At 38.9% G+C, this 25,176-nt stretch overlaps 2 protein-coding genes across 2 annotated transcripts in view; both read right to left on the bottom strand.

Moving 5' to 3' along the window:
- SYNRG (synergin gamma) overlaps window positions 1-4,883 on the bottom strand; it is a 92,699-nt gene extending 87,816 nt beyond the window's left edge. The window contains 1 exon segment of the mRNA XM_007464882.1: window positions 4,766-4,883. Within this exon segment, the coding sequence (XP_007464944.1) occupies window positions 4,766-4,842 (77 nt within the window). The 5' untranslated portion in view covers window positions 4,843-4,883.
- A 2,436-nt stretch (window positions 4,884-7,319) lies between these two features.
- The window catches only part of DDX52 (DExD-box helicase 52), a 29,161-nt gene continuing 11,304 nt past the window's right edge, over window positions 7,320-25,176 (bottom strand). The window contains exons 3-15 of the mRNA XM_007464881.1: window positions 24,289-24,416; window positions 23,112-23,297; window positions 21,107-21,250; window positions 20,323-20,434; window positions 19,442-19,514; window positions 18,744-18,947; window positions 16,448-16,538; window positions 13,962-14,084; window positions 13,679-13,829; window positions 13,433-13,508; window positions 11,191-11,262; window positions 10,516-10,608; window positions 7,320-7,873 (exon numbers count right to left, since the gene is read on the bottom strand). Coding sequence (XP_007464943.1) covers window positions 7,816-7,873; window positions 10,516-10,608; window positions 11,191-11,262; window positions 13,433-13,508; window positions 13,679-13,829; window positions 13,962-14,084; window positions 16,448-16,538; window positions 18,744-18,947; window positions 19,442-19,514; window positions 20,323-20,434; window positions 21,107-21,250; window positions 23,112-23,297; window positions 24,289-24,416 — 1,511 coding nt within the window. The 3' untranslated portion in view covers window positions 7,320-7,815. The remainder of the gene's footprint in view (window positions 7,874-10,515; window positions 10,609-11,190; window positions 11,263-13,432; window positions 13,509-13,678; window positions 13,830-13,961; window positions 14,085-16,447; window positions 16,539-18,743; window positions 18,948-19,441; window positions 19,515-20,322; window positions 20,435-21,106; window positions 21,251-23,111; window positions 23,298-24,288; window positions 24,417-25,176) is intronic.

Raw genomic sequence — 25,176 nt, 5'->3', positions numbered from 1 at the left:
TTGGAGAAGCAATATAAACTAAGACTCAGTAGTACTTAATATCCAGGTTTGACTGAAGCAGAGGGATTTTGAGGTACAAGGAGAAATATAAGAGAAGGATGGTGAGACAAAATAACCCGTGTCCCCTGCATTGGCAGGCAGACTCTCAACCACTGCGCCACCAGGGAAGCCCTACCTAGGCTCTTTTAAATAAAGGTAAAAAAAGAAAAAAATTAAAGTCTGATTGTGGATGAAAGAGCCAAAGGGATGTATACATAGTGAGAAGACAACAAAGGAAAACCGTGGAGAATTCTTAGTGAAAACTGAGTATGGAATGGTCACTGAGAACCAAAGAAGTTGCTTATAACTGAGAGTTATAACTGAGGAAGGACTGCATTTAAGGAAAAAGTGTCTAACGCTGTAGAGAAGCTGATAAGAATGAGGATTACTAAATAAAGATTGCTGTTTTCGAAAATGGTGATCTTTGAGTGAACGGTTTCAACAGAGGAAGAGGAAGGAACCTGCATAGACAGAGATTTAGGATACAAAAGATACACTTAGTGATAGCTAAAACAACATTTTTGAGAGGATGGGATTAACGTAGCAAAAGGAAGAGGGACTTCTTTCTCTGAGACCGGAGGGAAAGGAAATGGGACAGATCAAGGAAGAAAAAATTTGAGTGGGAAAAGCCCTTAATCTGGGAGCCAAGGATCTGAAGGGGGTTTCTGGATAGTCTTCAAAGATATAGTGAGATCAGGAACGGTATGCCAAATTTATGTGTCCTTGCATCTTTCTATTACACAACACTCCCCCTTCCCAGGAAAAGGGCCAAAAATCAAACTTTAGAGTCTTCTAGCTCTAAAATATGTTGATCAACAAGATTATTTTGTAAGGTGGTTCACAAATTGCTAGTTGGACATCTACCTGATGTAGATGACATCATCTGATGACATCTGATTACAGCCTTGTAGAGGGTCTGAACCATTCGCAAATTCTGCCGACAAGCGAGCTCACACCAAGGAAGAGTCTCAACAGTGAACAGCTTTTCCGAACTGCACACAAGACGTATTAGCTAAGTAATGTGTTAACTGGATAAAGTGTTTAAATTGCAAGTTGAAATTTGGTAGGACTCAATTTTTTAAGTTACTCATACACTAAGATTTAAGTAGTCAACCTATTCAGACTTTCCAAATCAGTCTTAAAGATTACAATCACCAACAGGGCTTAGTGGCTAAGTAAAAACTGGACACTCCAGTGACATTTTCTTTTCTCTAGCTCTGCCACAAAGTAACCATGAAGCTCTATGCAATCCCTTTCACCACCTTGTCCTGTTTGCCCTTTGTCAAACGAGGACACAAGTTTGCCAAGCTCCTAAGACAACCAAATAATGTACAGACGTATAAAGGGTACTTTAAAAACATAAACAAAAACTAAATTAAGAACATTACTGACAAACATGACTTACTCCAGTAATTATACAACCCAAACTACCAACTGACCTATGTACCATTCATAGGACTCTCTGAAATGTTTACACTACTAACAGCAACATGCTTGAAGACTGGTTAGACAAACAGCTAAGATATTGATAAGACAGCAAAAGTTTGGCAAAAAAATGGGCAACAAGATGACAAACAATTTGAAGCAGAACTGTGAGCCCTGCTTGTCACATGCCTATCTCATTCATCCTCCCCTTTCAGTTACCTTTGCTACTAACCCAGATCAGCCTTCACTTCTCTCTGAGGCCTGGACTCAGCAAGACTTCCTAATGGATCTCCTCACCTGCAGACTCTGTGGCTTCTAACACAGCTCACATAGCACAGGTGAGGTGCATCTAGCTAAGGGACCATTTGATAAAGCTACTCCTGGGATTAAAACAATGTAATGATTCCCCCTTAAACTGAATTTTTTTAGTTTATATTCAAGGCCCTCTCCAGTTTTAACACAACTTTTTCAGTTTTATCTCACAAAACTCTTTTCTCCCACTCAGTGCCACAGTCCATCTGGCCTACCTGCTGTCCCCTAATGTTCACTGGGCTTTCCCATCTCCATGACAATCTCTTGACCCCTTCCTCTTCCTTGAAATGAGGCCCAATTGAAATACCTCATCTTTGCCTACAACGTTGCTAGAATCTACAAATATTTACAGAATGTTTTCTATGTGTAGAATGTGCTAGAAGCAGTGGAAGATAAAAAGATGACGAGGCCCTTAAGGAGCTTATAAAAGCAGGAAATAGACAAGCTCACAAATGATACTATCCCAGAAGGACATAGTCTAATCAAGATCTTTCAACTGTTTTTTTCCTGTCATACTTTAAAAAAGAAAACAAGTTATACTTCTCATCTCTTGCATAAATTCTGCCCTTTATACAACTTTACTATTTATTCTAAAGTAGTCCATTTAGGATACCAATCAAAAGTAGGCTAACATTAATAAAGTTGGAAAATGCCTGTGCTTTTTGCTTAGCCTCTTAGGAAGGACACAGACAAGTACCTAAGAAATATAGTAAATTATAGTTCACAGATTTCTTCCATTAAAAGCTGAGAAAGGTTGCCTGGTTCTTTTTCTTTTCCCTAAAATATACTTAGGGTACCAACCATAACGTTAGCTTCCTTATAAAAAAACAACCTCAGCCCTCACCACTAATCTCTAAAAACCATATTCTTTCTTTATTAAGCTTTATTAAGCATACAGCTTCTCAGCCTCAGAAAATCTCCAATATTTATCACACATTTTACAAGATAAGGCTGATTTGCTCTCCCACATATCCTCTAGAACTTAAGAATGTAATGTTACCACCAAATTTTAAATAGGAAAGAAATTTTAAAGTCAATCATTCTAATTTCTATCACAAATCAGGCCATATTTAGAAAAAAAATTGTGTTCATGGACCAATGATGTTAAACTACTACAAACTAAGAGGAATGATCCACTCAACTTTCTACACCCAAACTCCTCTCCACCTGAAAAAAACAAAAAAAAACCCAAACCAAAACAACAACAAACCCCCCCAAAACCCATGCCTAGAACGCCAAATTCTTTTAAGTTTATATTTCCCCAGAACTTGGTGCCATGACTCATCATACGCTGGATCAAATTAATGCCACTCAAGAACATTTTAGAAACTGCTGTCACATTCAGAAAAGAGAGATTATTACATATGTCTTCTCTAGCCAGAAACTGACTTATATCAAGTATTCATGAAAAACTCTAATGAAACAGTGGAAATCAGAAAACAAAAGAGAAAGGAAACAGTTTTAAATCTACAGAGAAAGATGTAAAAAGAAAAGGTGAAAAATGCGACTGCACACAGGTGAACAGTGACTGCTCTTTTCCTGGCATATATACAAGCACCTGTAGGACGTGATGATTTTAAAGGCTTCACACGGTGGTGTTCATGACTCCAAAATAAAACACTGCATAAAAAAAAACACACACACCTAACACTTTCTTTTCCAAAATTAATTTAGGATGCTGAAGATAAAAAGCTAAATTTATCTCCAAATGTGTATCAACCTCGGGTTGGCTAGCAAAACAAAGTCAGACTAGGTCATTTCAGAAGTGGGATGAAAACTTCCCAGAATCAAATATTTCCTGAAATGATGAACTTGTCAGGTTGAGAGCCACTGGCGATTAGTAGCTGGAACTGACAGAAAGCAAATTTGTTTAAGGGCTAAGTAAAAGTCTGGAAGCTTTGTTTTGATAACTGCGTACGTGCTGTTTAACAGTGAATTGTTTTTTAGTAAGAAGACAGGTGTTAAAACTACCTCTACAAGAGCTCTATATACTAATTCAAACGTCTTCAGATTTTCCTGCTGTTTCTGGTGTGTTAAGGAAAAAATAAAAAGGACACAACACTGAAAAAAAGAGTGCCCACACACACACACCTTGGAAACACTTGGTGCAGCTCTGTGAACAGATTTTTCAGAGCCCCTGGTCAAGCCCTGGGAAAAGCAAGTCTCTGGTCGCTTCAGATCCAGCCGGGCTAGAAGCGAGGCGCCGGGGTTCCTCCTTTATCCACCCAGCCGGGAGGCAGCCGCACTGATGGGACACTCACCTCCTCCCCCTCTCCTCCCCGCTCAGCACCAGCAGCCAGTGCCCCCGAGCCTGCAGGACAAGAGTCGGGCGCCCGGGCTCCATCCGCCCCTTCGGCCTAGGTTCCCGGAGGACGACCCCTCCTCCCGCAGCCCAGTTCCGAGAGAAAAGGGGTTTTTTAGTAAGAAGACAGGTGTTAAAACTACCTCTACAAGAGCTCTATATACTAATTCAAACGTCTTCAGATTTTCCTGCTGTTTCTGGTGTGTTAAGGAAAAAATAAAAAGGACACAACACTGAAAAAAAGAGTGCCCACACACACACACCTTGGAAACACTTGGTGCAGCTCTGTGAACAGATTTTTCAGAGCCCCTGGTCAAGCCCTGGGAAAAGCAAGTCTCTGGTCGCTTCAGATCCAGCCGGGCTAGAAGCGAGGCGCCGGGGTTCCTCCTTTATCCACCCAGCCGGGAGGCAGCCGCACTGATGGGACACTCACCTCCTCCCCCTCTCCTCCCCGCTCAGCACCAGGAGCCAGTGCCCCCGAGGCTGCAGGACAAGAGGCGGGCGCCCGGGCTCCATCCGCCCCTTCGGCCTAGGTTCCCGGAGGACGCCCCCTCCTCCCGCAGCCCAGTTCCGAGAGAAAAGGGGTCGGCGTGGACGAAAACCGCCATAACCACCGACCACCCGTCGCCGGTGCCGGGTCTGCTCTGCGTCTGCGAGGCGCGTCCCGGCCCAGGTCTTCACACCCACCTGCCGCCCCCGGCAGCCCCAGCGCCAGCTCCCGCGGCCCCGCCGCCGCCAGCTCCCGTTCCCGGCCGCAGCGCCATCTTGCTCCGGGCCCGCCGCCGCCGCCGCCACCTTCCCAGAAGCTGTCAGCTCCTGACAGCCACTTCCGGGGCAAACGCAGGACCCCACCTCGCCGCGGCCTGGGCGACGGGGCGGGGCCGCGCGCCCACGTGACCCTTCGCGTTCGGGGGAGGAGTTGCGCTCCCTCGTCACGTGGCGCGGCTACAGCTGAGGGCCCGCCAGGTGCAATTCTAGTTCAGGGGCTGGTGGGGTGGTCTGGTGCCGGCTCCAGGTTCATTCTCAGGCAAGGCTCTGTGGAGAACCCAGCTGGCCGCCGAGCGGCAAGGCGTCATCGTTCCTCCGTTTGAAAAACCATCGTCTTGCTCAGTGGAAACAGTACACTGAGTCCTGTTTTTTTTGCCTGGATGGTGGGTACACGGGTGTTCTTTTATTGTTACTCTTTACACAAAGAATAGATGGATCTTGAATGCCCCTTTGGTAGCATCACAGCACCGATTAGTGATGAGCTCTACTTTTTCCCAGGAACTCGGCAGCTTCCTTTTGGTACCCACCCTAAAAGCCGAAGGTGTTTAGCCACCTGGTAATCCCCGTTTTCCCTATACTTACAATCAGGGCCAAAACGGTGGTGCTTGGAAAAGTTCATTGCTCCGACCCTACCTGGGCATACTTTTACTGTGATTTGTTTTTCCTAATCAAACTACTGTAGGTAAATATAAAAGTTGAATGTAAACTTTTTCAAGCCCTCAAGTGGAGTTTGCTTACTAGCAAGTAACGGATTATAATTAGCTTTATCTTTTACTCTTGCCTCAGGGCTTTTACTGGGAAACAATTTGTAATAATAGTTATCGTTTATTGGGCACAATCACTGGTCAGGAACTTTACTGTATTTTTTCAAATCCTCAGTGTCCCTAAGAGCTAGTATTGGCATTTCACAGATAAGAAAATCAAGGTTAAAAGTAGTAGTAATTTACCCAGATCAAACAGCTGCAAAACAGCAGGACCAGGATCAAAATCCAAGGAGTTTGACTTCAAAGTCCTTGCTCATTTCAGCTAGAGCCAGCTATTTAATTATGCTTTTTTCCCCCATAATTGTCTACTAACTTCATTCCTCCCCTTCTTTAGATGGAACTGTGTAGCAGATGTTCCAATCGACATAAACTGATATATAACTAAATTCAGTATTAATCCATCGACAAATCAAGATGATACAGATTTATGTAGCCACTTTTAAGGATGGGTGATCACACAGGAGAAAATACTAAAAAAAAAAAAAAAAAAAAAAGAGGAAATAAAGTCAAATGAAGGGAGTATTTCAAAGATCATAGACCACATGACTCAGGATGTCAGCGTTCCACGATAGTTCCAGTCCAGGTTAGATGCTGTCCTGTGATGACTCAGCATTGTGGCCTTATGTCTAACACGACATCTACCACATTATTTGTTCCTTTACTTTATGCCCACTACACTGTAAGGGCAGGGACTGTGTTACCAAGACTTGTATTCCTAACCAAATATATAATGTTTGTTAAGGAATATATTTTGTGAAGTTATGACGTGTCAGGCACAGTGCTAGGTACTTCTAATCTTGAGACATAGGCGGTATTACCCTCAATTTCACAAACAAACTGAACCTCTGAGACATTAAGAACTTAAAACAACTGGCAAATGGTGGCACCAGTACACCTACTTCCAGAATATATTTTGAGTCAAGGCTCTGTTTGCAAGAACAAAAAAATCACAGGCTTGTATTTCTTGCACCTTGTAGCAATAGGTCTCCATTTACATAAATTCTGAAGATGAACAATTTTTGTCTCATCTAAAATATTTAAGTTGCAGTCTACCCATCCTGACTCTAGAATAAAAGACTGAGAATACAGGAAATAAATAAGTTTAATTCAAATGTTACTGAGAAAAGGTTATCTATATTATAGTATTACAGTACTGATAACATTCATGTCAGGCACCATTCCAAGTACCTTACATGTATGAAGTCGATTTTTTATTCCACTGTACAAAACTAGCAACTAAGGAAAATCTGCTAAGAGTGAATAGTCTCTATCACTGTACAATCATAATCCTTTACCTTCGGCAGAGACCTGCATACTATCTGGATGAAGGGCCCTAAAGCCTTAGGAAAGATAAGCTGTAAGAGAACGGAGCCAGAGGTGGATCAAGTAACAGGAACATTCTTCCTTATCAGGATAAAATGTTTATCACTTTTCGAGCAAAGTCATCTCAAATGGAAAGAGACAGGAAAGAACATGGTTAAATGATGCAAAATGAAGTAAGAAAGGGAGAAGCTGACCATAATCTTACAGCTGCAACGTTATGAAGGTAAGTAAGGTCTGAGCTACGATAGGGATGAGGTAAAATATATTTATATATAGATCAAAGAATTTAAAGTCCTAGTGAACTTGAATAACCAGCCATATAAAAGGCATCTTGTTGTGGCTCATATCACAAAAGGCCATCAACAAATTAAGAAACAGTGAAATAAAGAGAGCAGTAGGTTTATTCTTGGTAGACAGCCCGTGCTGCTTCTTGTCCATCCAAAAAAAAAAAAAAAAAAGTGGGTGGGAAAGGGCATTCAACCTCAAGACTTTACTTCGCAGTGCGGTTCCAAACGCCTCTCCACAGCATACATGACACCCTCTTTTACACTGGAAGGGAAAAATCCAGTTCACCACATTTGGGTGTTGTTATTTTTAGCATAAACTTTTGTTCTTCTGTAAGAAGCATCGCTCTGGATTCAAACCACATGAATGTCAATGAATGTTTTTTCCATTATATAATCATTTAAAAAATCACCTACGAATTGAAACTTGACATGATGCACTGATAGTTTAGGATCATTTTTCACTAGTCCCATGTTCTTGTAGTTGATTTCAAATGTTTGGTACAGGTGATTATAAGACAATGTATTCCATGAAAACAACATTCATGCTGGAATCATAAAATCACATTTGTGATATAGTCTTTTTAGAAGTCTGTTTTTAACTTTTGTCCTCAGGAGTTACTTTCTTCTTGCTGTTCTGACCAGTGACCTTTTTCCTGTGACAATGAAAGGAAAGTTGAATTAGAAATTTTAGATATATGTACTTTCCAAAACTCTACCAGTTCAATAAACATTTACTGAAACCTCCTGTATAATCAAGTATACGAGGCACTAGGAACACAAAGATGTGTCTTTGCCCTTTAGAAAACCACATCCACCTAAGTGAGACAGAAACACCACAGTAAACCACACTACCACGTGGTATAAAAGACAGATTCTGATCCTGAATTAATAAGAGTTCACATTGATTAAATGCCAGATACTGTTTATAAGTCGTTTATATGTATCAACTCAGATAGTCTTCCTAACTTACTAAGAAGATTCTATTATTATCCTCATTTTACCGATGTGGAAAATGAGGCAGAGTGGTTAAGTAACTTGCTGATCATCACACACTGGTAATAAATATTAGACATGACACTGGTAAAAATTTTAGACATGACAGTCTGATTTTAGAGTTTGGTGAATGGTGAATGCCATCAACTAACTGTTAACACAGGAAAAGGAAAAAAAGTTTTGAGAAAATAATCAATATTCACATACTACAGTATAGTAATGCAAAGTTCTTAGATGTATATCAGTTCATTTAATCCTCCACCAACTCTGAGTGGCAGAGTTGGTATTATTTATATAACTATTCCCATTATATAGGCGGAAAGAGGCTTAGAGAGGTGAAGTGACTTGTCCAAAGTCACACAGGAAAAGGTGTTATTAGAGCCAGTTATTCTGGCTCCAAATCCAATCTCCCCTACGCCCTACTACACCAGTTTGAGTTTGCAGCGCCTGAAGTGACACCCACTAGGCAACAGGCTTCAGGTTTATAGCTCAGTTGGGAAGCTGGGCTTGAAGATATGGACTTAAGATTTATCAGCATAGAGCTGAGGCCACAGGTGTGGGTAGGATCATTAAAGCAACATCTACAGTGGAAAGGTAAGCTAGATTCAGATCAGGTCTTGTTTGTATGCTATGTTAAGAAGTATGGGCTTTAAATGTGAAGAAAACAGAGAGAACCAAAGCATCTTAAGCAGTGACAAGGTTTATACCAGGTGTCCTCAAAGTCTTAGCGCAGCTTTAAGTTTTAATAACCTCAGATCATTAAAAGCTACAAACTTAACAAAAATCAGCAATTAAAGTGTCATTATTTAAAATATTGATTTTATTCTTACAGTTCAACACAGCCATGATCTTATGCTCCAGTCAATTTTCGACCTTTGTAAAAACTTTTATCCGCTTTTTGTGGCTCAGTGCCTGAAAGGACTGCATTTCCAATCCTAGCTTTAAGATCACCCAAAGAATGAGGTTCTGATGTGTACACAACAATTCTGCAGCAGCCCACCACAAGAAAAAGTCTAATGAGACAGATAAGGTGACCAAGCAGGGCAACCTTCTCTACCAATCCACTGGTCTGTCACCCAGGAACTGTTGCCACAAAGAATAAAAATAAAAATGTATTAAGAACGCACAAAACTGAGTAAGTACAAGTTAAATTAAAATAATCTTTCAAATGATGTAGTTTTCTAAGGTTGTAACATTTATTCTTCCCAAGTTATTAAAGCTTAAAACCACCAAACCCTTTGGGACACTCTGTACAGTCTATGTACTGGGGCTGAACATTATTTCCCACAATCAATACAAAATGTCAGGCAGACTCTTTCACTCAGAAGGAAAGTGCAGATTTTCTCACCTGGGTTCACCTTTTTCCTTCTACATGCCTAAATTTTACCCATCCTTGAACATAATTCTACTTCCTTGAAACTTTCTGTAACTACACCAATCCATAATGATTTTTTCCCTTCTCTAAACTTCTGTTTTATTTAAAAATTATCATCTAACTTTTTTCATGTATATTAATCTCCTTTCCCTAACTTCAGGAAAGGGGTCGTCTCATTTTACATCCATTCATACACCTTACTACATATTATATATGTAGTAAGACTGAAGGTGAACAGTAGTACTTGGTAAATGCCTACATTTTATATATGTTATATATTAATTGGTACTGATAGAATTTGAAGAGTGTCATTTTTCCTTAAATAGTGGAAAGAATAGTACTGTGCAGAATATTTTAGCCCACCCCTATGAAATCATGTAGTTTCCTGGCAGTAATAGGCAAAAAAGGTAGTCCTGTGTGTATGCTAAAAAAAAAAATCTATGCTTTAAAATCCTCAAAAACTCAGCTAAATGACTACAAATTTACCCAAGTCATACTGTTCAGAGGCGTTACAATGTGCTTCAGCATAAGCCCAAGATCCTACTGAAATCCTGCCCAGAGTATGGAGCTTGAAGGACGACTCCATCAATGTGAGTCAGCAGTCCTATCTACTGGCCTCAGTAGTGTGCCCAGGTACAGGCTGTGTGCAGATGGTGGACAGTGCAATTCTAATTCATAGTGAATTGAAATCATATTTTCAAAGATGGAGAAAAACAGATCATTAATATACAGATAAAGAAAAATTCCAAGATTGAATTATCCAAGTTTGCAAATCTCAGGCAACCTAAGATATATTACTTTTATGACATTCTATAATGGACTATAGACCTATCAAATTCTACTTCTAAAAATCTATCCTAAGGAAAACTAATGCTTACGTTATAAGAATATGCCAGAATCAAACAGTAACTTTTACCATATCCTTACCCTTTATCCGTAGCTTTTTCTAAGAAATACTTTGGAGTTGTACTAATGCTCTCCCTTTCCAAAGGCTTCTTAATCATCTTTTTCTTTTGTTTACTGAAAGTTACAAAGAAAGAACTGAATTAAGTGCAACTTAATTTAAAAGAGCTAAAACTAGTTTTGGTTCTTTGGTTCACAAAATTCATTTCCTTCATCCACTTACAGCACTTACAGGTTTACAGTGACACCACTGTATCCACTTTAATATACTAGGTTACCTAACAGCATCTAGAGAGGTAACCCAAAGGGATGATAAATTCAACCAATTTTTTAAAAGGCACTGATTATGATTAAAATATGTCGTGTATCACTCTTATATCTTGTGCTAACAAACACCAGAGTTTGATTTTGGCCAATTAACTGCTTTTTATCAGTTTTAGGAATTAGAACAAAATCTCAGCATATTTCACTCATGTTGAATAATACTTTAAAAATCTGAATACTTAAAATTTCAAGGATGAAAAATTGGCAGGGAAAGAACAGACAGTATTCACAAATATTTAAAAGGAAAAATTTTAATCTTAAAATGTTCTAAAGATAGTAGTATTATTACAACTATAATGTATAAGAGTGTGAAATCAAGAATATATATGTAAAGAGAGAGAGAGAGAGAAGCTCCAGGTAAATTCAAGATTGTACCTTAGTAGTTTTTGGAAACCTTTTATGTATTCTGGGACAGGACATCCGGCCTGCTGGATAACATTGGCAACACTGAAAAAGGTACCCATAAACATAAATTTGTATCTTGTCAAACTGATGTTTATGTACATAAACCCTCTGCACAATACAAGAGGAACTAAAACTACACAAACAAAAAAGTAATCCAGTAAAGTGTTCTGATAAATTATTACCAATTATTACCAGATGCAGTCATATTGGATTACTGAGAGAATGGTCTGCTGGACTGAAATCAATGTCTTGATGAAAATTTTAGATAGCAGCTGTTTCTACTCAATATTTAACAAGCCCTAAAAAGCTACTAAGCCCAGTACTGGATGAGACACTGACTGAAGTCAGTCACACTTAAATTTATTAAATGATAAAGCTTGACATGGTCTCAAGCTTCTCATGTATACAGTAAGTCCCCTACACATGAACCTTCAAGTTTTGAACTTTCAAAGATGTAAACATGCGTTCGCATGCCCAATCATGTAAATTAGTTCACGTCTGGCATACATTGTCATATGCATACATCCTCTACAAGTGGTTGGCTTTTGTGTACTTTACTGTACAGTACTGTATAGAGTACAGTAGCACAGTATCTTTGTTTCAAGCCCAGGGTGTCCGGAAGCAAGCATAAAAGCAGCGGTGATGTAGCTGGTACTGCTAAGAAGCACCAGCTGTTGTACTGTACTACTGTACTTTTCAAGGTACTGTACTGTAAGATTAAAACTGTTTTATTTTGGGGTTTGTTTATTATGTATTATTTGTGTGAAAACTATTATAAACCTATTACAGTACGTACTATATAGCCGGTTGTGTTAGCTGGGTACCTAGGCTAACTTTGTTGGATTTATGAACAAACTGGACTTAACGACATACTCTCGGAACGGAACTTGTTTGTATGTAGGGGACTTACTGTAGTAACTTATTCAATCCTTACAACCCTTTGTAGTAAATACTATCATTATCCTCATTTCCCAGATGGAAAACTGAGATACACAGTTGCACTGATATGGGGGTCATCAGATGCACATGCTTGGAGTCGCTGAGAACTCAGGTGAATCTAGGCTGTTGGAGTGTACTCCCCTACACACCACATGTGAAAGTCTGATCACAGCAAAATCAAGGCTGACAGAGCCAAGGCTCAGAAGGCATGAAGCAAAATCTTCACCAAAACTGATAAACAGAATAAAGTACAAACCGCCTACATCCACAACTCAACTTCATTTGTTAGAAATATGAACTGTTGCCAATTATCATCAGCCTAAAATTTCTGTAGGCAGCCCAAATGTAGGAAACTCAGCTTCTATGTTAAAATCTATGACGATGGGCTAAATTAAGGTAAGATTCTAAAAGTGTATCTATCATAGGTTACCCAGGCTTCAAAGGGCTACAACTGAATATCAGAGTGTGTTACTAAAACAGTTTTTCCTCTATGACAGGTGATCCTGGGACTAAACATAAAACTCCAGCTGCCCCTAAGAGTAATGGGAAGAATACACCCATGCTAAGAGATCATTTTGACGGGGCTATAGGAGACTCAGGGGTTAACTTTAAACTATTAATTAATCCAAAAACCTTAATATTACATTTTGAGTAATATCAAGTGAAGGCTATTGGGAGAATTCTGTGAGTCTGAAACTTTTTTTTTTTAATTAATTAATTTTTGCTTGCATTGGGTCTCTGTTACTGTGCACGGGCTCTTTTTAGTTGCAACGAGTGCGGGCTACTCTTCGTTGTGCACAGGCCTCTCATTAAGGTGGCTTCTCTTGTTGTGGAGTACAAGCTCTAGGTGCGCAGGCTTCAGTAGTTCTGGCACATGGGCTCAGTAGTTGTGGCTCGCAGGCTCTAGAGCGCAGGCTCAGTAGTTGTGGCCCACAGGCTTAGTTGCTCCGCGGCAATGTGGGATCTTCCTGGACCAGGGCTCGAACCCGTGTCCCCTGCATTGGTAGGCAGATTCTTAACCACTGTGCCACCAAGGAAGCCCGTGGGTCTGAAACTTAATGAATATTCCATTGTGAATATTTCCAAAATCTAACAGTGGAAGGGCAAAAATGAGGCCCTTTGATCATTTTTCTTTTTTTCATGGCTAAGGTTTGTTTGACCAATACCATAACAGAATCTGGGACACAGCCATTTTGTAATTATCCGTTAACTGTGTATGAGAATAATGAATCAATTTTGGCAACTTAATGCTAAGTTTTTTCTCCTAATTTACCTTCTTAATAATGGTTTATCATCTTCAGTGAAAAATGTAACAGCTTTTCCTTTATGCCCGGCTCTTCCAGTTCGACCTAAGAGAAATCAGACCATTAAAAAAAACCCTACTTTTGGGCGGAATGGGACCTTCAAGAATCACATATACAAGTCACTGGATTTTCACAGCACTAAAAACTTGAGCATGCTGAAGGGACTGGTAGTGGTGCTAAGAGAGGTGAGTAGGGGGGTGGGGCACACGACTCACCTATCCTGTGGATATATTCCACTGAGCTGGTTGGAAAGTCATAGTTGATGACCAAGTTCACACCTTTAAAATCGATCCCTCTGGCTAGCAAGGCTGTACAAATAAGAACCCAGATTTTTCCTGCTCTGAAGCTATGGACTGTGTTATCTCTCTGGTTAACAGAACATATATTAAATGTTTTAGTAGCACTCTAGGAATGGAAAACAAGTACTTCATAAATTTAATGCCAATTGAAAAAGTTTAGTTGTTCTTTATTGCTTTGAAAGTATGCATTTGACTTTACCTGTTGCTGAGTTCTGTCTGCATGAATAACATCCACATTAATACCTTCATATATGAGCTCATGAAAAAGTTCTTTAGCCCTTTCAATGGACTGAACAAAAACAAGAACAGGTGGATTGAAACCCTAAAAGAAAGCATACATAATCCATAATCAAGAATATAACTGCAGTATTTCATATGATTTTAGTTCATTTTAATTTAGAAATTGACAAATTTCTTAGACCAGAGGTCCAAGTCTGCCTCTGTCTTCCTCACCATCCATTCTCTACAATGGGTTCTTTCTCTTGTTGTGGAGTACAGGCTCTCCATCTAATTCCAATAATCTTGTCTAATTAATTCCCCTTCATCTTTCTACAGCAATGGATGCCCACTCTTTGAAATAATCATGATTGCTTCTGTGCTTCAGAACACTTTTGTTTCTTCTTAAAATGTAATAGCTGTCATTTTTAAAAAAATAAATTTATTTATTTAATTTATTTTTGGCTGCGTTGGGTCTTCGTTGTTGCGTGTGGGTTTTCTCTAATTGCGGTGAGCGGGGGCTACTCTTCATTGTGGTGTGTGGTCTTCTCATTGTGGTGGCTTCTCCTGTTGCAGAGCACGGGCTCCAGGTGCATGGGTTTCAGCAGTTGTGGCTTGCGGGCTCTAGAGCGCAGGCTCAGTAGTTGTGGTGCATAGGCTTAGTTGCTCCACGGCATGTGAGATCTTCCTGGACCAGGGCTCGAACCCGTGTCCCCTGCATTGGCAGGCGGATTCTCAACCACTGTACCACCAGGGAAGTCCCAATAACTGTCATTTTAATCTGTTATTTATCCTAACTGTGGGTATTCCCCAAAGCTTAGTCCTTGGTTCTCAGTTCTCTCAATGTAATCTTTATCTTATCAAGTTCCATTATCAACCAGCAGCCCTAAGCAAATGATTTTTATTTTTTACATTAATATCATCAAACCCCACCTCTCTCTCAAACCAGCTTTCTATATTTTTGACTGTCAGCATTAGGGCTTAACCTTATTATTTTGGTCCACTCACCCTTTCAGAATCTAATGAAAGAAAGCTATGAAGCTTTCTAACAGGCAACCACACATTCACACAAAATGTTACATATAATTTCAGAAGGTTCACAGAACGCCTGAAGTTTATACATGGCTAAAAATCTCTGGTGAATAATTCCATTTGAGTATCTGTGAAAACCTTAAATTTCCTACTGCCAAATGATATCCTTAAGAACATTAATAAAACATGCACATAATAGCATTTATTACGTGCCAAGCACTACTGTAAGTACTATATTTCTATTAACTCATTAATAAAACAAAAAACCCCACTCTAGTGTCCTATTCATTAATGCCCCAGTTCTCTAAGAAACCAGCAGAGTGATGGCGGGAGATTCAGGGGCAGATATATACAGGCATACTTTGTTTAATTGCACTTTGCAGATATCGTGTTTTTTACGAATTGAAGGTTTGTGGCGACTCAATGTTCAAGCAAGTCTATCGGCACCATGTTTTTCCAACAGCATTTGCTCCCTTCACGTCTCTGTATCACATTGTGGTAATTCTCGCAGTATTTCAAACTTCTTCATTATTATTATATTTGCTGTTGTGATCTATGATCAGTGAGTGATCTTTAATGTTACTGCTATGACTCAGTGAAGGCTCAGGTGATGGTTAGCATTTTCAGCAATAAAGTATTTTTAAGTTAAGGTATGTACATTGTTTTTTAGACATAATGCTATTGCACACTTAATAGACTACAATATAGTGTAAACATAACTTTTCTATACACTGGGAAACCAGAAAATTCCTGTGACTCACTTTATTGTGACATTGGCTTTACTGTGGTGGTCTGGAACAGAACCCGCAGTGTGCTGGTGTGGAAAAAGGAGGCATTCAGGGCAGCAGGTAGGTCTTTCCCTGGCCTACCCCGAGCTAGGAACAGAAATCTTAATATATTCTGAGAGGAGAGCCTCTCCCCTTCGAGACAAAAGTTGCTCCAATGTGCTTCTTACCGATTTACCACCGGATTACTAAATATGACGCAGGAATAGCACTCAACGTCCCTTTTTTTTTTTTTTTAAGTTTCTAAAACCTTTTATTTCAGCTTAAATATGGAAACACCCAGGGCACGGAGGGGGGCCCACCCAGGAATCCTGTGGCAGGACCCCCTCAATAGCACACAGCTCAGGGACCCAGGCCACAGCACTGACCACCCTACCTGGGGACAGGGAGTAGAGCTGGGGGCCCTGCAGCCAGTTCTGGATGGGAGTTAGGGTGTGGGCAGGGAGAAGCTGAGACAGAGAGACCCCCAAAACTGCCAACAGGAGGCAGGAGACCCAGCAGAGCCCCAATTAAGGGTCTGCCAGGAAGTTAAGCGCTCATAATAAATCCGTCTTCCAAGGCTAGTAATACAATTAATTGCTAGTAATATTACACCTAGTAATACAAGGCTTGGTGAACATTAACAAAACTCAAGAATGTAGTCCAAACATACCTTTTTAACAAGTTCTCTCATGGCCAGAAGTTTTCCAGTCTCAGACCCAACGAAGAGAAGCTCTTGTTCTACAGTCTCTACTGCAGAATTCCTAAGAAGAAAACATCCCTTGTAGTTTGCAAGAGTCAATTTTTGTTTCCCCCCTTGAATTCTAAATAAATGAAAAAATTTACACACAACAGAATGACCTTTTCCACTGTCAATATAAGTACTGAATTATTTATATTTTAACTTAAAGACAAAGTTGTTATTTTTTAATGTTTCATTCATTCTTTTTTAAAATTTTTTAATCCAAGTATAGTTGATTTACAATGCTATATTAGTTTCAGGTGTACAGCAAAGTGATTCAGTTATGTGTGTATATGTGTGTGTGTGTGTGTATATATATATATATATATATATTATTTTTCAGATTCCTTTCCATTATAGTTTATTACAAGATATTGAATATAGTTCCATGTGCTATACAGTAGGACCTTGTTGTTTATCTATTTTATATACAGTAGTTTGTATCTGCTAATCCCAAACTCCTAATTTATCCCCACCTCTGCCTCTCCCCTTTGGTAACTGTAACTTTGTTTTCTATGTCTGTAAGCCTGTTTCTGCATTGTAAATAAGTTCATTTGTATTACTTTATAGATTCCACATATAAGTGATATCATATGATATTTGTCTTTCTCTGTCTGACTTACTTCACTTAGTATGATAATCTCTGGGCCCATCCATGTTGCTATATGGCATTATTTCATTCCTTTTTATGACTGAATAATATTCCTCTGTTTGTGTGTGTTTGAGTGTGTGTGTGTGTACACCACATCTTCTTTACCCATCATCTCTCAATGGACATTTAGGTTGCTTCCATGTCTTGGCTATTGTAAATAGTGCTGCTATGAACACTGGGGTGCATGTATCTTTTCGAATTATAGTTTTCTCAGGATATATGCCCAGGAGTGAGATTGCTGGATCATATGGTAACTCTATTTTTAGTTTTTTAAGGAACCTCCATACTATTTTCCATAGTGGCTGCACCAATTTACATTCCCACCAACAATGTAAGAGGGTTCCCTTTCTCCACACCCTCTCCAGCATTTATTCTTTTTCTTTTTTAAATTTTTATTGGAGTATAGTTGATTTACAATGTTGTGTTAGTTCCTCTAGCATTTATTCTTTGTAGACTTTTTGATGATGGCCATTCTGACTGGTGTGAGGTGATACCTCATTGTACTTTTGATTTGCATTTCTCTAATAATTAGTGACGTTGAGCATCTTTTCATGTGTCTATTGGCCATCTGGATGTCTTTGGAGAAATGTCTATTTAGGTCTTTGAATGTTTTGTTATGATTATAAAAATGTTATCTCAAGAAAATTAAAAAAAATAAAGACATAAACAATAAAATAAATTACCCACAATTCTACCATTTTAGAATAAACTTTGACATTTTGTTGTGTTCTAGTCATAAATTTTCATGTGTCTAATTACTTACAAAATCTTTCTAAAAGTAAAATTATTGGGTAAAATGAGAACATTTTAAAGGGAGTTGTTACATATGCCTAAATTTTTTTCTTAATGGTTAGCAAAGGTTTATTTATTGACAAACAATTGGGGTGAGGTATCTTTAGGCTTTATTAACACTCTATACCATGTATAAGTACTTTTTCCATTCTGTTATCTGCCTTCATAATTATGTTTATGGTTAATCTGTTCTATTTTTCTTTTTATACACAGGAGTTTTATGTTGAAAGTAGACAGGATATTCTTTACTGTTTCATTTGGCTTCTGTTTTACTTAACATGGTACTACAAGCACTGTTTCATATAGCTACAACCTTCACTCTGACCATTTTATGCGTTGCATTATAGTAAATCAAGTGGCAATATCATAATTTCATAAGACTTTTCGCTACCATTTAGCATAAATGCTCCCCAAAATATTTTTAAAAAGCAATTATAAATCAAGTGGCTCAGTAACATCAGCTTCCTTCTCTGTGGCCCTACTCTGTTAAGCCATCAATGAGATTAAATCCTTTGGGTGGCCACAGAGCTCATGTCATACTTTGTGGATTGGAAAAACCAACTAAATGCATGAGGATAGGAATATTAATATGACAATATGAGAATCTCCCTTTGGATTATTCTAAAAGAGAAAATGCTTAATCAATCTTGACTTTAAAGAATATATTTCTTTCAGTCAAACTCTTTTTATCAATCTTAGGCCACACAACCTATCTCTTTTAGTCTAAAATAATGACTTGTGTTTTTTTAAAAAATGAGTGGGATAATGTGGAAGAACAATTACCTTGCTCCAATGGAAACAGTAATGACATTATCCAAGTTGAGTCTGCACCACTGCTCAACATCATAGGCAAAAGTTGCACTGAACATAGCTCTTTTGACCCTGTGGGATGTGCAGGCCAAGAAAATGGAAGCCAGCTGGTCTCTGAACCCAGTTTTTCCATCTTCAAACAGTTTATCTGATTCATCTACTACCAGCCATTCAACACTAAGAAATAACAAAAAAAACTTGTGGGTATTGAACTGAAAGATCCAAGGTGCTTCACTACCTGTGAGAACACATGAAGAAGTCAAACCACAATGATGCTTCTCAGATCTACATATCATACCAGAAAAAGGTATAAGAAAAATAAGCAAGAAAAAGGTAAAAACAAGATAAATATAAATTAATGTACCTATTCCATTAGCCCCAAAGATATGAGGTTCCACTGGCAATGACAGAAGCTCAGATAAACCTTATGGACGCCATCACCATTGCTGAAAGATGTGAAAATTTCTAGGGGAATTCTGTACTAACTGCTTATCGGAATCTGTTAACTTTCTTCCAGACCAGGACAGTTACTTTTCTATGAGTTTAATGAAAACCATTTTTCTCAGCATCAACATAGCAAGCTCCAAAGAGCAATAATACAAGTAACTGAGGACAAAATATAATCAATTTAATGAAAAACACACATAAAAGACATTATTAAAGTAATGTACCTTGTTAAGTCTATTCCTGGAGGATCTTGCTTTAATAAATAGATTAGTCGATTTGGAGTAGTCACAAGAATATCTATAAGGAAAAATAAATGGTACAAATTGCAAAAACAACATTCATCCCTCTTGAATTAGGGGATTAAGTCTCCTGAATTTCCGTTAATAACCTCAGGTTATATGCACTACACCAACAACACAATAAGCTAATACACATATTTTTTTAATCCATCATAGCACAAACTACTATATCCTTACTCTCCTTTTATTTGATCTGCTTTCTCAGCTTCTAAGAGGCAAGAATACTATAATCCACCAGTTTGCTTATCAAACATTTGTTTGTTTTTCAGGAAAATACTTTCCTTAAATGCAACTTTACTCAGAAGCTCAAGATAAAAGACAAGTAAAACAGATTCTCTGGCTGATCTAAGAGTAGGGATGTAAATCAATCTTATCTGCAGAATATTTCCATGGCAGATTAACAATCAATAGAATAAGCAGGGATTCTCAACCTCAGCACTACTGGCATTTTGGTTCAGACAACTCCTTGTTGTAGGAGGCGGACCTGTGTGTTGTAGGATGTTTAACAGCGTCCCTGGCTTCTGTCCCTATACCAGTAGCACCTCTCCCCAGTTGTGATGACTTAAAATGTCTCCAGATATTGCCAAGTATCCCTGGGGTAGAGGGTGAGGCGGGGGTGAAGGGCAGAATCGCCTCTGGTTGAGAACCACTGGTATATATTTATATATCTACTGGGTGGGGGTAAGGAGGAGATCTCTTTCAGCTTTTCTAAAAATCAAACTAACTGCACTTTAAGAACTTCTAGGTAGCAATTAGGATACTTGTAATTTCTAAATCCCTTACATCTCAAGCATGAACCCGCTTACCAAACTTCTTAGATGATTTAGGTCCAAATTTCTTGGCTGCAACTGCTGCTTTGTGGATCATGTGTATCCTGAATCCTGTTCCCTCAGATATTTTTACTAACTCTCGGTGAATCTAAAACAGAAAATGATAAAAACATTAGCTGCTAAAATACTTGGATAAGATGTATAGTCTCTTTTTCATTATTAACAAAATAAATCTAGTATCAACCCATGAATACCTGAAATTAAGCCCATAGTAATCTGTAGATTAACCTGGAATCTCAGCATTTTGGAACGTCAATACTAAGTAAGATTCATTAGTTTCTTCCGGTCTAGTAAACTAGTTCCAAGAGATAAAACCAAAACTCTTCCATTCTGTCACATATTGTTTGTAGAATACAGTATTGTTACAAAACTATTTCATACTTGGCATGTATTTTATATTAAGCACATTGGGAGGGTAGAGTGGACCATTGTATAGTTTTACTTTCTCAAAAACTGAGATGAGGTTTCATTTTTCTAGGTGAGAAAAAAAAGTTTTAGAGGGGAACTATATATGATAGTAGCCTTCCAACTTCAAGGATCTTAGAGCATATACCAAAGTATAAATGTTAAGAACAACATATTTTATAAAACTGAAAAGACTTGCCCATATGCAGTAAGACACAGAGAAGTGTGCTTTGAACAGAATATGTGACCATGAGAAAGACACGGGCCTTACTCTTTTGGACCTTTCTATTACCCTCAAATAAGAAAGATGACTGACAAACACAAACACAACCTCTTCAGAAAGTACCAGTCATACCTGGCTGGCAAGTTCTCGTGTTGGTGATATAATCAGGGCTCTGAAGCCTTTGTTTGTGGGTTGTTTCAGCTGCATTAAAATAGGAATGCTAAAAGCCAAAGTCTTTCCAGATCCAGTAGGAGCAGAAGCCAGAAGTTCTCGACCCTAAAAACAGAGTATATTAAGTACAAGGAAGAGTACATAAATTTTTCAGAGGCCAGTCAAATAATGCTACCAGCCATAAAAATAACAAAATTATACATAATAAATCCAAACACTCACATTCCCATCACTCTTCTAACTTCTCCTATATTTGCTTCTTTCTCTACCCACCCCTGCTACAACCGCCCCAATAGAGTTTCTGAGCATTATTACTAAAGTTCATTTGAACTGGGTAAAGAAAGTAGATAACTAAAACCCAAAGATGATTCACAACCTTATTTCCATTATTTCAATTTTTCTTTCCCTTAAACCTCTTTATCAAAGCAAAATTACAAAACCAACTTTTTGACCTGATATCTGCATTGCTCCAACCTTAAGGAAGGTTTTAATAAATAACAGAATGGCTAAAAGTAGGAAATAAAAAGTGGTGAGGGCTTCCCTGGTGGCGCAGTGGTTGAGAGTCCACCTGCCAATGCAGGGGACACGGGTTCGTGCCCCGGTCCGGGAAGATCCCACATGCCGCGGAGCGGCTGGGCCCGTGAGCCATGGCCGCTGAGCCTGCGCGTCCGGAGCCTGTGCTCCGCAACGGGAGAGGCCACAATAGTGAGCGGCCCCCGGACCGCAAAAAAAAAAAAAAAAAAGTGCTGAAAACCTGAGCGACAGAGTCATTTATAGGTGACAATCTTTGAAAAGTCACGGTGATTTTTTTTTTTTTTTGTCACTGTGATTTTTAAAGCTTTAAGTTAAGGTCACTACAGAAACAACCTTAAATGAAAACTAAAAGCAAATTTACTATAACGTCAGTCAACAACATCATTCAAATGTATTCTTATTTCAGTTCCCAAAGAAAATGAGAAGGATTAGTATGGATGAGAAGAGAGGGAACTCATATCCTTTGGCTACTAGAACTGAAGGCCATCTTGGTTATGTTGGGGAAAAAAGTCAGCTCTCACCACTACAAAAAGAAACCTCAGAAAAACTTAATTTCCAAAAGTCTAAGTTAACTCATACCTCTATCAACAACACATAAACAAATTATGGTATATTCATACAACAGAATACTACTCAGTAACAAACTACTGATATATGCAACATGGAGGAATCTCAAAAACTGTATTAGAGTGAAAGAAACCAAAAAGAGTAAATAATGAATGATTCCACTTACATGATTCTATAAGAGGCAAAACTTAAACATGGCAATAGAAACCAGAAAAGTGCTTACCTCTGGGCGGGGGTCAGGTGAGGACTGAATGGAAGGGGTATGAGAGAACTGTCTGGAGTGACAGAAATGTTACACATCTTCACTGAGTTGATGGTTACATAGGGTATGCACTGTTGAAACTCACTGAACTGTGCACTTAAAATCTATGCATTTTTTGGGTACTTAAATAGACTTCAATAATAAAAAGTACTGGGATAAAAACAAAGTCAGGTTATGTACAAGAACTCTGTATTTCTGAAATAGTTCTTGAATATTACAAACTAAATCATGGATGAAAAAACAGAATATAGTCCCCACCTTCAGAAGATTGACACTCTTAGTTAAATGGAAAAGATGAATATAATTAGTGCAAATACATAATAGTGTAAAGTGTAAGACAAATGTTGCAAGAAAAAGAAAACACATGGAAAACTGGGTGGTAGGGGAAACAGTGCTGGTAAAGGAAAAAGATCACATCTAACAGTAGTGACCAAGACAAATCTTATGGAGGCACAGGTATTAGAGACGGACCTTGAAATCAAGGGTAGGATTTCAACAAGGGGAGATAAGGCAGAAAGGAAGATTTCAAAGACAGAGGAAAGAGAATGAACACACACACACATACACATTCACGCATACTCACTTATAGGCCTTCATACTCACGTGCAGCATAACTGGAATGGCTTGCATTTGGATTGGCGTAGGTATCTGGAAGCCTGCATCTAGAATGTTCTGAAGCAGTCGAGAATTGATTTTAAATTCCTGGTCAAGTTGCTGAAATGTAGCAATTGGGTCAGGAAGATCAGTTCCTTGGACATGAATTTTATGTTTATTCCGGAAGAAGTTTATCTGAAAAGTGAAATAAAGGAGACGCCATGAATGTGGTCAAATACAGTGTCAGATGTTGTAAAGCAATAGTAATGGTTTCTGAGATAAGCTTTAGTAACATATGAAACTTTCTGGTTAAATTCCAATCCCTACAAGATACAGATATTAGGTATAATTCGTGCCCTTTCACAAAAGGAAGACCTTCATAACAATGAAACCTATCTATCCACACTTTCCTCATATTAATGTGTCAATGCCATGAATAATGTGTTATTCATATTAATGTGCTACTGTCACAGTCACAATCTTATATAAACTTCTAGAAGGCAGGCACTGAATCAATCTATTGTCTTTATATGGCACTTAGCAGACAAGTGCCAATGCTTTTTAATGATCTACCCTAAACTCTACTTATTAAGACTGAGTGCCAAAAGCAGAATCAAGTGATGTCGATTTTTTTTGTTTTCCCATTCTCTGATCCAGACAGCCAAATTCTAGATTCGGGATTACTAACTGAGCTGAACAATACTCTCCATCTGCAATACAGCAGGAGGGCAGCAAACGCAACAACGGCATATTTGTTGTTGTTTCTTCTGAATTCTACTCCTCCTAGTCCCAAGTCATAAAATAGGTTTCTTAAGAATTCTAACTCTCAAATCCCTGTCAGAGGAAATCCTTCTAAACCAGTGTGAGCTTAACATAAAGGAGAAAGGGGGCCAATTTCATGTTTATCAAAAGGGAATAAAAAATTTTTTAAATTTAATTCTAAACACATCATCAATTTTGACCTAAGTTTCAAAATTTCAAGATACTTTCAAGAATTTTAAACTTTAAAACTTTCAGCCACAGCACAAACACTACTTTGATTTAAGTTTCCATTAAAGTAAAATCTAATCTAATGTACGTAATCTTCTAAACAAAACCATACTCGCTTTTACCAACAGAATAACTCAAGGATAGTGTAAAAGTCATTAGGCCAGAAAAACAATTGGAATGAAGACATTTTTCTAACCTTTTCTTTTCTGAGCTGCTCCAACTTTCCTGAAGTTAGTTTATTTTCTCTTTTAACTTTTTTATCTTCAATCTTTGCTTCCACAGATGATATCCACCGTATAGTAGAAACTTCTTCAGAAGTAATTTCTAAAATATATTTTTAAAAAATTAAAAGATTTTAAGTGCAACATTCTTAGGTGGCACAAACAGGCCATACCTTACCTTCACACTAAACAAAAGAAAAAGTACTAGTGGTTGCAACTAGATGAAAGAAAGTAATAGGAGGTATAAAAATTGGGAAAGGAGGGTTTCCCCAGTGGCGCAGTGGTTGAGAGTCCGCCTGCCGATGCAGGGGACACAGGTTCGTGCCCCGGTCCGGGAAGATCCCACATGCCGCGGAGCGGCTGGGCCCGTGAGCCATGGCCGCTGAGCCTGCGCGTCCGGAGCCTGTGCTCCGCAATGGGAGAGACCACAACAGTGAGAGGCCCGCCTACCGCCAAAAAAAAAAATTGGGAAAGGAGAGGGACTTCCCTCGTGGTGCAGTGGTGCAGTGGTTAAGAATCCCCCTGGGGGGGCGGAGGAGTAAGACACGGAGATCACCTTCCTCCCCACAGATACACCAGAAATACATCTACATGTGGAACAGCTCCTACAGAACACCTACTGAACGCTGGCAGAAGACCTCAGACCTCCCAAAAGGCAAGAAACTCCCCACATATCTGGGTAGGGCAAAAGAAAAAATTAATTAAAAACAGAGACAATAGAATAGGGACGGCACCTGCACCAGTGGGAGGGAGCTGTGAAGGAGGAAAGGTCTCCACACACTAGGAAGCCCCTTCGCGGGCAGAGACTGCGGGAGGCGGAGCGGGGAGCTTCGGAGCCGCGGAGGACAGCACAGCAACAGGGG

This window comes from Lipotes vexillifer, unplaced genomic scaffold (genome assembly GCF_000442215.2).
Source record: "Lipotes vexillifer unplaced genomic scaffold, Lipotes_vexillifer_v1.1 scaffold788, whole genome shotgun sequence".
Classification (NCBI taxonomy): Eukaryota; Metazoa; Chordata; class Mammalia; order Artiodactyla; family Lipotidae; genus Lipotes; species Lipotes vexillifer.
The sequence above is the reverse complement of the archived record's forward strand: the minus strand, read 5'-3'. Positions and strand labels throughout refer to the sequence as shown.